At 42.9% G+C, this 12164-nt stretch overlaps 1 protein-coding gene across 5 annotated transcripts in view; it reads left to right on the top strand.

The window, feature by feature from the left end:
* Positions 1–11987, top strand: part of LOC142368134 (zinc finger MYM-type protein 4-like) — a 49167-nt gene extending 37180 nt beyond the window's left edge. For all 5 annotated transcript variants that reach the window (XM_075450208.1, XM_075450209.1, XM_075450206.1 and 2 more), the window contains exons 20-27: positions 1355–1597; positions 2946–3055; positions 3141–3318; positions 5201–5352; positions 6398–6512; positions 6602–6850; positions 8552–8681; positions 10802–11987. In XM_075450208.1, coding sequence (XP_075306323.1) covers positions 1355–1597; positions 2946–3055; positions 3141–3318; positions 5201–5352; positions 6398–6512; positions 6602–6850; positions 8552–8681; positions 10802–11048 — 1424 coding nt within the window. In that variant the 3' untranslated portion in view covers positions 11049–11987. The remainder of the gene's footprint in view (positions 1–1354; positions 1598–2945; positions 3056–3140; positions 3319–5200; positions 5353–6397; positions 6513–6601; positions 6851–8551; positions 8682–10801) is intronic.
* Positions 11988–12164: the final 177 nt, after the last annotated feature.

Genomic DNA, 12164 nt, shown 5'->3' with positions numbered 1-12164 from the left:
AGACTAGAAAGCTGCAAGCAGCTGTATGAAGGACCAAGATGTGCGTACGTTGGGGCATGCGCTGGACGTCGTAGTTGCGCAGCTCTGCCCACACGCACGATACCCTCTGCGTACGTACGAGCACATAATAACCCCAATGCGGAGGGGTTTTTAAAAAAAATTCTAGGGGGCGCCAATGAGCCATTTTGCTCCGCCCACACACGATACCCTTTACATACGTACAAAGTCGACAGGGTGGACGTGTGTGCCAAGTTTCATGACTTTGCGGTGATGATGAGGCTTTCAAACCACAAACGCCATCACATGATTTTCACCGCCTGGCCACGCCCACACCGTTCAGAGTTTGGAAAAGTTTCTCAATGATTTTTTTTCCCCCCATGTCTTAAGAGTAACCTGGACAAGTTTGGAGCTGTTACCATTAAATATGTAGGAAGAGTTCGATCAAATTTGAGATGTGTAAAAAAAAAAAAAAGAACAAAAAGACGTTTCCAACCACCAGCAGGTGGCGCTATAGGTGGATGTCACTATGATAATATGTACGCGTTCAGGCTGAGTCCAGCATTCACCGTATGAAGTTTGGGACAGATTGGATAATGTATGTGGGAGTTGTGTCGAGTGATGGTGAGTAATCGAACTTTGAGGCGTCGCCACGGCCTTTAAGTTTTGAAAAAGTTTCTCCATGATTTTTTTCCCCCCATGTCTTAAGAGTATCTTGGCCAAGTTTGAAGTCTGTAGCATGAAATCTGTAGGACGAGTTCGATCACATAAGACATGGAATCGGTCAAAAATGCACATTCCATCCATCCATACAATAGCTAATGGATATACGCCGATCTCCAGTGATCTAAATATCTTCCGACTTTCACCAAACTGTTATCGGTGAGAAGATAAACGTATTTAATGCCAGAAATAAGGTCCAGGTTTAAAAAAATGAACTTCCCCTTTAAGCTTTGTGAAACATGGCCACAGATGGGAAGTGACCCCGAACCGCAGTTTGTATTTAGAAAGCAGATTTTTCACGTGCACCAAAACTTCCGCACCGGGTGCGTTTTTAAAAACAAGAACAAAAGAGCTGAAAAATGTGAGACCAGGTTCATTTCTGCTGGCATTCGTGCAGCCAATCAAAGCGCAGGAAACCACAATTATTCAAATACGAGGTAATTATGCTCGGATATCTGAACCTGTGTTGTTTAATTCCACTTTTACATCACATCACACTCTCACTTGGTATGTAAGATGAGCCACAATATAAGTCTGAATGCAAAGGTCTTTGCTCCTATAATGAATGTTTTTGACACCCTTATTGGACGTTTCCTTTCCAAGTGTTTCAGCTCCTCTCCTGTTTGTTGTTCAGACCACATCAGTAACTATAGCGACGACCTGGATACGGACGACTTGGCCAGTTTCCTCAACAACTGGGAGGACGCCTCCTCTGACACGGGGCTCAAGTTGCCGAGCCAGCCGTACGCCTCCGAGAAGCTCAACCAGATTCTCGACGTTCCTGTGGGCGTTCCCAGCGAGCCTATCTCTGAAGCCCCGCCCCCAGGCCCGCCTCCAGGACCTCCTCCCATGGACATCGAGGCCGACTACACCATCGGTGAGAACCAGAGATGGAAAAATAATCGATTATTTGATTTTTATCTCCTTTTATCCACATTTAAACTTTAAGCTGAAGGATGCCATCACTTATCAACCCCTTTGTTTCTACTCACTATCACCAGGTGGCGGACATGTTTCATTTGAATTATACTCCCAAATTAAAGTCTTCCCATTCAGCGTTTTTGTGTAAATTAATGAGGACGTGAATTAGATAAAAGGTCGTATCTGTGACGGCCATCGTGCTGCTAAGTGTGAATAAAAGTGTTCAACAAGAGAAGGTTTTTGGTTCAGGTCTTTGCTGAAGATTCAGAGGGGGACGCATCAGGAAACGGGTCGACGAGGTCATAATGACGGGGAAAAGGTGGATGTGGATGGGGGACGGGAGGGTGTCTGAATGTGGCTGGAGACAGATTTGATGCTGAGCCCGCTGAGTTGTTGTCCCTCTTCTTAACCGATGATTTCTGGACACTTTACATTAAATGTAAATGTATTTTATTTAAACAGCCCTATACAGACGATCCTTACGGTGTACCAAAGTGCTTTACAGCAGGTAATAAATAAAGAGAAGAATAAGTAAAAACAATAAAAGAACAGTGAAACAATAAAATACAACAAAATCAATAAGATAAAATAAGATAAAAGTTTCATCATGCTACTGGGTATTAAAGCCATCCTAAATAAGCAGGTTTTTAGCCTAGATGTGAAGAGGCCCAGGTCAGAAATAAGACGCAGCTGGACAGGGGGCTTATTCCAGAGCCTGGGGGCAGCTTTGGGAAAAGGCTCGCTCACCCCAGGGTTTGCATTCTGACCTGGGCACTTCCAGCAGAAACTGATCTGTTGACCTCAGAGCTCTACCAGGACTGTTAAAAGCTCAGATAAATACGATGGGGCGAGGCTGTTAAGAGCTTTAAAAACAAACATTAAAAGTTTAAAATCAGTTCTATAAAGGACAGGAAGCCGATGGAGGGAGTTAAGAACAGGAGTGATGTGCACACGTCTGTTAGTGTTAGTCAAAAGACGGGCAGCAGCGTTCTGCACCAGCTGAAGGCGACTGAGAGAAGACTGGGAGACGCAGACATAAAGCGCATTGCAATAGTCTGACCTTGAACTTATTAGGGCATGGATGGCTTTCTCAAGGTCATGAGGACTTAAAAACATTTTAACTTTGGCCAGGAGACGCAGCTGGAAAAAACTAGTCCTGACGACATTCTTAATTTGTTCATTTCAATTGTTAAGCTTTTGTCAGAATGTGTTTTTTCTTCAAGGGTTAAGAGACTCCGCCCCCTCTGAAACGCTTCTTTGGGCTCCACTTCTAATGTGTTTTTTTTGTGTTTTGTCAATGCCAGAAACTCTGGAGTCGATGTCCAAGCTGAGAGAGCAGGGCGGCAAACCTCCGAGTCCTCTGCCCGCAGCTCAACGCCGGCGACAGACTCACAGGAAAGCCCGCGACAAGAGGGTAACCGCTCGCCTCCGAACTGTGACGAGCCGGCGCGCTGACGCCCCGATCATGTCATGACACAGCGTCTCTCTTTCCGTCTCAGGGTCGGAAGCCGCAGCGGTCGTCCAAAGCTGCTGAAACCACTTCTCAGAGAGCCTCCTCCAAGAAGACGGCGCCCCCGGAGATCCTCAGACTGAAGAGTCAGTACGGCGTGGACGCGTGGAAGCGGTGGATCCAGTGGAGGCAAACGCAGCCCAATACGGAGCAGCCGCGCTTCGGCTGTGAGTCTGATCCATGTGATGTCAGCTTTCACTGCGACTCTTCTTTTAACCCATAAGAACCCACCGTGACACAGGTGGCACACGCCCCTTTAAATGTTCTGGAAAATTCCATGAAAAACTTTATCCTTGATTTCAACTCATGAATTGCCAGAGTGACCGATACTTAACATCCTGGTGGGTCATGTGACAGGTCATGTGATTTAGTCTTCCCATAATAACATTTCCAAGATGTCTGTGTGCCAGGTTACCACTACGGGCAGAGCTAGCTAAATTTAAATGGCTTGTTTTTGCTAAAGGAAAGATTCAAACCATTTAACACCCATTGACACATCTTTGACACTAGGGAGTGTTATTTTGAGAAAAATGTCAGAAATGTGTTCTATATAGTCTGTTTTATGTCCCCCATAATAATCCTTGATGGAGAAATTATCCAGTTTCTTAAAGCGATACTCCGGAGTAGATTCAACCTGGGGTCATTTGAACCGTGATATCCAGCCAAGTAGCCCACCCCCAGTTTTTTCGATATTGGCTGAACATCAGCTGAGTTACTGAGTTATCCCGAATAGCTTCGTACAAGCGCTAATGGATCCTGGTCCGTATCTCCAAAATTACCACACTAAAATCACATGCCATGACACCAAACTTCTACAGTAGTACAAATATGGTCTGTACTCACCAAACGATGCATTTGGAAGTTTGTACATAGTCCAGGAGTTTATTATTATCAACACAAGCCTGATAGCTTCTCTGCAGCTAAAGCTGCGTCGACGTCACTTCCTTGATCTGGGAGCTTCAAAGTAAGATGAGGGTTGATCTACTACTGTAGACAACAAAGCAAGGCTGCTCAATTTCTCCATTGATAAAATAATTTCACAACTCTACAACATAAAAATTCATAAAAAAACATGTAGAATATAGCATATACTTTGTTGTCCACAGTAGTAGATCAACCCTCATCTTACTTTGAAGCTCCCAGCTCTCTGAAGTGACGTCGACGCAGCTTTAGCTGCAGAGAAGCTATCAGGCTTGTGTTGATAATAATAAACTCCTGGACTATTTTCAAACTTCCAAATGCATCGTTTGGTGAGTACAGACCATATTTGTACTAATGTAGAAGTTTGGTGTCATGGCATGTGATTTTAGTGTGGTAATTTTGGAGATAAGGACCAGGATCCATTAACCCTTGTACGAAGCTATTCGGGATAACTCAGTAACTCAGCTGATGTTCAGCCAATATCGAAAAAACTGGGGGTGGGCTACTTGGCTGTATATCACGGTTCAAATGACCCTAGGGTGAATCTACTCCGGAGTATCACTTTAACCCTCCTGTTGTCTTGCGGGTCAAAAGTGACCCACAACCATGTTTAGCTGTAGAAAAAATACCTTAAACTATCCTTTTCCATCTTGAAATCTTATGACTTTTCCTAAAGGGACCCCATCATTAGAAAAAGTCATACTTTATATTTGTTTATGTCTCCATGTGGGCTTTACACCACCAGGGTACAAAGATTGTCTTATGGGTCATTTTTGACCCGTGGATTATAAAAAGTTCACCGTTTTGTTTTTTTCCCCTTTCAATATAATTAATTCAGAAGTAAGTTGCTTTATTTTGGGGCTTTGGTAGGGCGGGTCATTTTTGACCCATCGGACAAGGGGAGTAAACACAATGTTAAGACCGCACAAGGGTTAACGCCCAATGTGACGTATATGTCACATTACAGATCTCTGACAGTGTGGGGTGGCATTTTGAAAAATATGTTAGAAATATGTTCTATTTAGTCTGTGTTATGACCCCCTTCATTTTCATTTAAGTAGAAATGGGTCCAGGTTCTTATGCGTTCAATTTCAAGCCGCTGATTGTGTTTTTACCTCCTGACCTCAGCTCGTCCTCTGGAGCTGAAGGAGGACATCCTGCGCTGCACCACGGCGGAGCTCAGCTACGGCCTGTGTTGTTTCATCACTGAGGTGAAGCGACCTAACGGAGAGCCGTACTCCCCCGACAGCCTCTTCTACCTCTGCCTCGGCATCCAACAGGCAAGACGCACGTCTCATTCAATGTTCCCTCTAAGCTGCTCATTTCTCAGCGCAAAAGAAAGTCAATGCAGCGCATCAAATAAAATTCACCATCAACATATTAATTAATATCTAATACTAGACCTAATCTAATTAATTAGACCGATAATGGGTTTTTCTGTACCATTTTTCAATGTAACGCAGTGAGTGACAGGTGTTCAGCCAATGATACAATACGGTTTACTTACGCTATGCAGCCAATCAGAGCATTGATGGTGCTTTCATATGTGCCCTGCCCATACGCGCCATGCAGGTTAGCTAGCTAACAACAGTGCGGAGGAGTTAGGAGTTAAGAGACGCCCCTTATCATGGCGAAACGAACGGGCAGCGCCAGCAACGCATCCACTCACCATAGAGATGGGACCAAGTCACACATGTGCAAGTCTCGAGTCTTAGCTTTCAAGTCTCAAGTAATTTTTTAGGATTAACCTTGTAACAGGTCAAAGTCAAGTCACCTTATTATTGCAATTTTACCTGCAGAATCTGATCTTAATAAAGTGAAAAGACAAAGATATAAGTAACTGTCAGTAAACATCATTGGCAAATGTGGTCAACCTGTCCACCCCGTATCATATCAAGCCAACGTTAGCTAACTACCGACTAGGCTAACAGGATAAAAGTAGCTAATTTGACAAGCACTTACTGGTCAGAATGGATCTTCAAATGACGAACAAAGTTCGAAGTTATGCTAGATGCTTAACGCTCAAGTCATTCAAGTCATCGTGTCTCAAGTCAAGTCAAGTGCCGAGTTTTTAACTTCCAAGTCTGAGTCGAGTCTCAAGTCTTTTATTATTTGTCAAGTCAAGTCACAAGTCATCAAAACAGCGACTCGAGTCCAAGTCACAGTGACTCGAGTCCAAGTCACAGTGACTCGAGTCCCCGTCTCTGGTTTCCATCCCTGGATGAAGTCCAGCTGAAAGTAGAGCATCGGACGGCTTAAACTGGAGCCATAAACTAGTTGTTTTCACTGCTCGTTCTGAGGCTGTGACCCTTCGTTTCTCTGTAGTATCTGTTTGAAAACGGTCGGGTGGAGAACATCTTCATGGATCGCTTCTACGGAAAGTTCTCCACGGAGTTCACCAACATGCTGAGAGGATTCAAACCCGCAGTCACAGCCAGTGGTGAGTCGCTCGTTCGGTTTCAGCTTCTGCTTCACACAAACTGACTTCTTTATTGGGATTAATGGCTGCTCCCGCGTTGTCCTCTGCAGGTTACATCCATTCTCGTGTGGAGGAGGGGTTTCTGTGGGACTGTAAACAGCTGGGGGCGTACTCGCCCATCGTCCTCCTCAACACTCTCCTCTTCTTCTGCTGCAAGTATTTCGGCTTCACCACGGTGGAGCAGCACCGCCAGCTGTCGTTTGCACACGTCATGCGCTGCACCAAAACCAACCCGAACAACACCAAGACCACCTTCATGCGCTTCTACCCGCCCATTTCCATAAACGAGGCAGAATCAGGTACCTAAGTCTAAATGTAGAAGCTGTCGTGTGGTGACAATAATAATTTTACAAATTACCGTCCCCAGTGTACAGATTAGCTGTAAGCTAGCAGCAGATGCTAGCAAATGATGCTTCCTCATCAACAGTAATGGACCAAGCTGGAGATGTACACAGCGTAACTCGTAGTAATGCATGTGTACCGTTAATTACTGCGTTTAAATATTTTGGATATATTAACCTCATTAAACAGTTGTACTCGGAGACCTACATCTTTATCAGAAACATGCCAATAATGTAACGCTAACACACAGAGAGTGAGGAGAGGACCGGTGTTGTGTTTCCAACACACCTTATCCACACAGCTGCAGGTTGGTGAGTTACAGAACGGAACCGTTCAGCTAGAAAGCTTCAGCTAACAAAGTAATTTGGGAACAATAATGTTTCAGAAAGTAACAGCAATAACTCCTTAGAAGCTGGTGTACGTCATTTTCATTAGCTAAGCTGTTAGCGTTAGCTAGAAAGCTTCAGCTAACAAAGTAATGTGGAAACAATGATGTTCATCTTTCAGGAAGGAACAGCAATAACTCCTTAGAAGCTGGTGTACGTCACCTTCATTAGCTAAGCTGTTAGCGTTAGCTGCTGCTAAAGGAGAAAATAATCTAGTAAATAAACCATGAGGAGTTATTTCTCAGATGCTTCCATTTCCCTGCTCTGAAGTTCAGGCTCTGAGAGTTGGAACTGATCCCTCTTTGTGGCTCAGCTTCTTCAGTCCAGCGTTGAACTGGACCAAGTTGTTGAAACAGTGGGATGAAAAGTGCCTGCTGCACATCCACAGTCTTTAGCTAACTCTGCTGGAACATTAGCCTCAGATAGAGTTCATCCACAGTCTTTAGCTAACTCTGCTGGAACATTAGCCTCAGATAGAGTTTATCCTCTGGGCCTGCTGCTGGATGGAAGATGCATGCTCCTCAGTGCAGCTGACAGCAGAACAGTTCCACCAGAAGCTGGCTTCATCCGTCCAGCAGGGGGGGATGTGATTGGGCGGGGCTTAGCAGAGGAGGCGGAGCCAACTTAAGGAGTGACGGCTCCTTAAATGAGGAACTAAATAGATACCAGGGTTGTGTTTTTGGGGAGTTCAGACACTCTAATATCTGCTCCAAGGAACAGGAATTTTTACAGAAAATGTCGCCTTTAAAGAAACTCAAACTGTCAACTAATTCCTAAAAAGACAACGCATTGCACCTGTTGTTGGTCTAATACTTCTTGTTTTGATTTGTTCAACCCAAACGTTGAATGGATTTAAATATTTTCACCCTGATTGAAAACCTTATTCCCCACAATTTATGTGAAAACATACGTCATACATAATGTTACGCTTCAGAAATGTGGAAAACATGATGCCGATATAGAATAGAAAAATACTTTATTCATCCCCCAATGGGGGAAATTCAAATTAGTCAAGTACCTCAAAAAATTATTAATATTTACAATGATTGTGTATTAACAACAACAATAATACCAATTCTAATAAAAATACTACTACTAACTGATAATAATAATAATAATAATAAATAAATAATATTGTCAGCGTTGCTACAACAAGGCCCTGCGTGTTATGTCATCACTGGATCTGTGTTATTGCGTGCGTTTACATCTACATTCAGGTGATTACTCGTCTCTGCTTCAGTGTTTTGAATCAAACGTTCGTGTCCTTTTCAGATCCAGATGCCGTTCCAGCGAAGAGGCGCAAAGAGGAGGAGAGTAAAGAAGACATCCTGGAGATGATGGAGAACACAGAGAATCCTCTCCGATGTCCCGTCAGACTTTATGAGTTTTACCTCTCCAAGTGGTGAGTGAAATCCAGTGGCTGCGGCTTTAAAAGATGCATTTAAGGCGAGACACTACAGGTGAATAGGGTAATATTATTAAAATAATAAATATCACAATGAAACTTCCTCAGTTGATTACTTATACAAGTATGAAAAAAAAAGTGTATTACAAGTTTTAGAAATTTGTATGTTTAATTACGCAAATTAGGCAGTATCTCATTAAATATGCGCAAATTTGCATATATTTCCTGAAGATAAATCTGAACATGATAAAGCCAGGTCCAAAATTCTTTTTTCATTTTGTTTACACACAAAATTAAAAGAAAATTACAGAGGGATTTCAGGGTATCTGCTTCCATTTCCTAGGAAATCAAAATACACCGACCATAGCCTGAAAAACATCGATTTTCGCCATATTTTTTGATTATGTCGTCAAAATAAGTCAGGCCAAAAATGATTTATCAACAAATCCTTCTGTAAATATCTTCAGAATACTGCTAAGTGTATAACTGGAAAGTTTGTTGTTAGTAGGTGCTCCATATGCTGAGATATTGATACTGGAAAAATACAAAAAACTGATTTTGAGAAAACGGCATTTAAAGATTTAAATACGGGAATTTAATACATTTGTATTGGAAACAATTGCTCGAAAACAAAATAAATGCTCATGCCCTTAGTAATACTAATATTGAATAAAATAATCTTATTTATAAAGAGTACAAGCTCAATGCAATACAATAAAAGATTGCATATCAATTCATTGAGACATGCGACATGTATGACCAGCCTCTGACATTAACTTCCCTCGGTTTCCTAACGACAGTTTTCGGTCAGGTTTGCTGCTTCCTGATGGTTCATCAGCTCATCTAATAGATTTTCTTTTATTGCATCTTGCAAAGCGCAATTGTTGCTTTCTTCTCTTTGAAAGTTGTGGTGTCATGGGGCATTTTCGGAGAGTCCACCACATGATGCGTCTGAGCGAATCACGTAAGCAGAAAAGAGCAGCAGCCAATGAGATTTTGTCATTAGACACCTTTAGACATTCACGATTGGTTGCTGGTAGAAAGGAAGTGCCGTTATTTGGGTGACATATCATTGTGCAGGAGACTTAGCGCTTTCCAATGATACCGGTCATGACAGACTTCAGTAAACGAACGAAGCTCGGCATGGCGCGTTGGAATGCTAACTTTTTGGTAAATTCGGGCGAAACGTACTGCCGCAAGTAAACAAAATGTAACAAAATAAACATTTTAATTTGTGTTTTCAACATTTTCTTTACAGCAGGTTGAAAGAGCACATATTGAAGGAGTAGACTGGCCCACTGCATGAAAAATCACTGTTTTTGCCTGCCGTGTCTTGCCTTAAAGGGATAGTTCGCCTCTTTTGACATGAAGCTGTATGACATCCCATATCAGCAACATCATTTATGAACATTTTCTTACCCCCTGCTGCGTCCTGTGAGCCGAGTTCCAGCCTCGTTTTGGTGTTGACGAAAGTAGTCCGGCTAGTTGGCTGGGGTTTAAAAAATAAAGCGTTTTGCTTCTCAAAACGATATGCGTTCAAAAGAGTAATACATTTGCATCACAAAATCATTCCCCAGGAAAAAGTCAGACCTCACAATCGCTTGGCCCTATTTTCTCTCCCTTTGTATCACTGCCTGCTGTGTAGACCGAGCAGACCGAGCAGCAAACACCGTAACAGGCGCGGCTGTCGGCAGGCGGGGCCAAGAGATTGTGAGCCTGACTTTTTCCTGGAGAACGATTTTGTGATGCAAATGTATTACTCTTTTGAACGCATATTGTTTTGAGAAGCAAGACGCTTTATTTTTTAAACCCCAGCCAACTAGCCGGACTACCTTCGTCAACACCAAAACGAGGCTGGAACTCGGCTCACAGGACGCAGCAGGGGGTAAGAAAATGTTCATAAATGATGTTGCTAATATGGGATGTCATACAGCTTCATGTCAAAAGAGGCAAACTATCCCTTTAAGACTTTAGTTAAATAAAGATTGATTTAATGCCATGAACCTTCTTTGACCAGTTTCTTTCCTCCGTCCAACTTACGGTAATTTAAGAAGAAGCTGCTGGTGCTCATTGGTCTGGTCTGTTGGTCACTGTGCTTTTTATCGTCTTCCGTTCAGCTCGGAGTCGGTGAAGCAGCGCACCAACATGTTCTACCTTCACCCGGAGCGCTGCTGCGTCCCCAACAGCCCACTGTGGTTCTCCTCCACCCCTCTGGACGACTCCACCATGGAGGCCATGCTCACCCGCATCCTCACCGTCAGAGAGCTGCACATCAGGACCAAGAAAGATGGCGGGGTGGAGAAACAGGCCTCCCAGGACCCGCCGTATTTACCCGACGTGGATGGAGATGAGGATTCAGAGTGATTCCGAAGTGACCTTTTTTTTTCTTTTCTTTTTTTTTCTCTCAGTGTTGTGTAAATGTTTGTAAATAAGCTGAAACGATCCATTAAAAGTCTGAGGCAACAGTGTGATGAACTGCAGATAAAGTCACACTTTGTAAACCGGGAGTCGCGCAGCTCCCAGTATGGCCGGCTGAGCTCCTCCCAGAGTGGTACCTGCTGCCCCAGGACACTCTGATCCTCCATGTTTTGTGGTCGCCTCTTGTGGAAACTTTCGTTGTCCCTCCATGTATGAAGAAGACGGACGGAAAGAAAGAAATCCACACTGGAAGAGATGGTGAACCTCTCTGATGGAAGCCATTAACTGTCATGTTGATGGGCAAATCTTTAAAACTCAGTACTTTTGCACAGTTGTTGTACTTTGAGGATTATTTCAGCGTAATCTCAGAGGTTTTAGAGAATCCCAGAGATGGTTTAAACACTGATGATCATAAATCTGTGTTTTCCAGAGGTCCCCTTGAGCAGATCATGCTTTTGGTGACAGAGCAACATTTCTGTTTGATTTTTTTTTTTTTTTTTTTTTTTTTTTTTGTTTGTTTGTTTGTTTCCAACATGACACATTAAAACTTCTTTCTAAATCTCCTCGATCATCTCTGATATGAATGGACAAATTCTCCACACCAGCGTCCGGTTCATGGCACAGAAAATACCTTAAATCGTAACTGAAGTCACTGTTAAACACAAGTTTTTACTGTTTCTTGAGTCTGTCTTAGAATGCTGTTTCATCCAAAGACCTTCCAGAAATCCATTTTTTGCGGAATCGGACGCCGGTTTGACGTAAGAGGAGATGACTGCTGTCCCTTCATGTGTATCTTAAACCACCTTTCCTCCAGAGGATGGCTGCCAAGGCCGGCTGTTTTCTTTTATATGTTATTTTTGAATAAACGCCTCAAAACCCTGTGAACCAGTGAGACTCGACGGTTCGTTATTGAGTGTGTGCGTCACAGCATTTAAAAAATATATATATTGGCTATATATATTAGTTTATAATTATTAAAATATATTAACTTGGCTACTTTTTAGCAGGAAAATCCGGATATTTTTGTTCTAACGTCGTCTGTCCCCCGAACGTCCTCATAAA

This window comes from Odontesthes bonariensis, chromosome 18, assembly GCF_027942865.1.
Source record: "Odontesthes bonariensis isolate fOdoBon6 chromosome 18, fOdoBon6.hap1, whole genome shotgun sequence".
Classification (NCBI taxonomy): Eukaryota; Metazoa; Chordata; class Actinopteri; order Atheriniformes; family Atherinopsidae; genus Odontesthes; species Odontesthes bonariensis.
The sequence above is the reverse complement of the archived record's forward strand: the minus strand, read 5'-3'. Positions and strand labels throughout refer to the sequence as shown.